At 38.5% G+C, this 2,556-nt stretch overlaps 1 protein-coding gene across 1 annotated transcript; it reads right to left on the bottom strand.

The window, feature by feature from the left end:
* Window positions 1-381: 381 nt before the first annotated feature.
* Window positions 382-2,011, bottom strand: LOC145642843 (uncharacterized). Its single transcript, XM_081694008.1, has 4 exons — window positions 1,908-2,011; window positions 1,336-1,854; window positions 1,025-1,112; window positions 382-909 (listed from the first exon to the last, which is right to left on the bottom strand). The coding sequence occupies exons 1-4, from the start codon at window positions 2,009-2,011 to the stop codon at window positions 382-384; spliced, it is 1,239 nt and encodes a 412-aa protein (XP_081550134.1).
* Window positions 2,012-2,556: the final 545 nt, after the last annotated feature.

Here is a 2,556-nt window from a genome sequence, read left to right as displayed (position 1 = left end):
AAAGCCTGCTCCTGCATCCGTGAAATCTCCTCCATTCAGCTTGAAAGCCCAACCAAAACCACTTTGACCACTACCCTTCTCCCAAGACCCATCTATCTGAATCGTACAACCTGGTTGTGCTATATTTGGACCAAAAGTAAAACCTTCCCGTCCTATATGAACCTGTGAGAATCCCGGCGGTTCATTGGGTTCCATATCCTAATGTTGTTGCACACCTGAAAAAAGTATATCTGGCTTGTGGAAATCATGCAGTGATTGTACAGCATGTGCTATGTTTCTCTCCAAAGTGGTAGTACCACCACTATCTCCTTTGAAAACACGTTGATTTCTAGTAATCCACAGGCCTCATAAAATTGCAATAAAGCTTGTTATTGCGGAGCTCTAAATTCCATCCAGACTATAAAGAAGCATGATATAGGTTTGAATCCAATCCGGGAGATTGACGGTATTAAACTCAGTAGTTGTATAAGTGTCAGCTAAGTTTGCATTGTGCCACACAAATTTAGCCAGATCACATAACCTAAAGATATGTTGTGAGTTTTCAACCTCCACTCCGCAAAAATCACACAAAGCATTTAATTGCATACCACGCTGTGCTAAATTTTCTTTTGTTGGGATGGCATCATAGTAAAGTTTCCACATGAACATGCTCCATTTTGGCGGTATGTTAAGTCTCCAAATTATCTTGAAAAAGCTTAACGTACCTGCGCTTTGCACCGGATCCTGGTTGATATCCTTTTGTGATAAGAATGCATACCCTGATTTAACTGTAAATTTTCTTGATGAATGATTCGGCCAATACATGAAGTCCTCTACCCTGTCTAGAGGAAGTTTCATACCAAGAATTTGTTGTGCATTGAGCCATTCAAATCTCTCTTTCACAAGAGTAGCATTCCATGAGCACGAATCCTGGTTTATAAAATCTCTAACCTTCCATCTCAAACTGTCACCCAAAGTCTATTTGACCAGACGACTAGAGTTGTCCCATGAACCCAGTTGCTACTACAAGCAGGAATATTCTCACCATTCCCAATCTTCCAAGCAAAACCTGGTCGGAACCGATTGGCCACTTGCAGGAATCCTCTTCGGGCATACGAAAGGGATCATAGCACCTGATTCCTTGGAGCACCATGACACATAACACATTTCAATTTAGCATTGAAAACCTTAGCTGCTAAAAGTTGTGGATTCTTGTGCATCGTAAGAACATTCTTGAACAGCAGGGTATCATTCATCGAACTAGTAGCTCTAATTCCCAAACCGCCCATACCTTTCGGTAACTGGATAATTTTCCTCTTCATCCAATGAATACCCTTTTCCCCACTCGTGGCTTACCAGAATCGTGTTATAATTGAATCTAATTTGTTGGCTATTGATAACGGTAATTTAAGGGACTTCATGACATGTGAAGTGATTCCCATTAAAACCGAATTAATAAGTACCAATTTTGCAGATTGTGATAATCTACAAGTAGACCAAGCAAGGATTTTTGTTTTTACTTTCTCCACCAAGAAGTTGAAGCTATCTGATTTTTTCCCCACAATATCAATCGGATTCCCTAAATGTGTTCCCATAATCTGAACACTAGGGATCCTTAGAATCTCTTTAAATTCGATAACAAGGTTTTGAGGGACAGAAGGACTGAATTTTATGTAAGACTTTTGGAAATTTATCCTTTGCCTTGATACAGCCCCAAACCTTGTTAAAATATCCCGGATGTTTTCACAAGAAGTGCGATCAATTTTGAAGAAAAACATGGCATCATCTGCAAAAAATAAGTGAGAAATTTTGGGAGCCCTTCTTTCAATTTTAATTTCACTAAACAAATTTATTTCTTCAGCTAAGAGCAGCATTCTAGACAAAAAAATCCATACAAAAAAGGAATAAATACGAGGATAGAGGATCACCTTGCCGTAGACCGCAATGCGGTTTGAAGCTCTCTGTCGTTTTCCCATTCACAAGGGCCTTGAAACTGACCGTTGAGACACATTGAGAAATCCACTGAATCCATCGAGAAGAGAAACCATAGTTTTTTAGGATTTTAAATAAAAAAATCCAATCAACCCAATCATATGCTTTTGACATATCAACCTAGTGTAGACACCTAAAAATGTCTCCCCAAAACCAAACCCGATGATAAATAACCTTTCACCGCCACTATTGGTCGGGTTTAATATTTAATTCCGAGAGTGCTTAAAAAAAATCGTATTCATATTTTTGAAAGGTCCATGGATTAATCTTGATGTTTGGTAAAAGCATAGTTTTAATTTTAGCCCAAGCTTGTTAATCAATTTTAAGCCCAAACCTTTTTATTTTATTATTTATTTTTGGCCCAAACATTTTATTTATTTTTATTTTATTATTTTCTTATTTTGGCCCGAATAATAGAAGTCGGAAAAAAGCCCGAAATTATCAATCGGCACTTAAAAAGCTGAAAGAAATTAGGGTTAAAAATGAATTTAGACGGAAAAATGGACTGGAACTGACCGTGTCACGGTACAGTCTGACCGTGTCACGGGAACCCTTCCCGTCTGACGGTGGGACTTCCCGTGACAC

The sequence above is a fragment of the Chenopodium album genome, chromosome 8 (genome assembly GCF_948465745.1).
Source record: "Chenopodium album chromosome 8, dcCheAlbu1.1, whole genome shotgun sequence".
NCBI lineage: Eukaryota > Viridiplantae > Streptophyta > Magnoliopsida > Caryophyllales > Amaranthaceae > Chenopodium > Chenopodium album.
The sequence above is the reverse complement of the archived record's forward strand: the minus strand, read 5'-3'. Positions and strand labels throughout refer to the sequence as shown.

Coding starts and splice junctions, on each gene's coding strand:
- LOC145642843 (XM_081694008.1), bottom strand. CDS start 2,011: ATGGATTCAGTGGATTTCTCAATGTGTCTCAACGGTCAGTTTCAAGGC. Junction 1,113..1,335: donor TCAATTATAACACGATTCTG/GTAAGCCACGAG, acceptor CCAAGGAATCAG/GTGCTATGATCCCTTTCGTA. Junction 910..1,024: donor TGCTTGGAAGATTGGGAATG/GTGAGAATATTC, acceptor TTTATAAACCAG/GATTCGTGCTCATGGAATGC.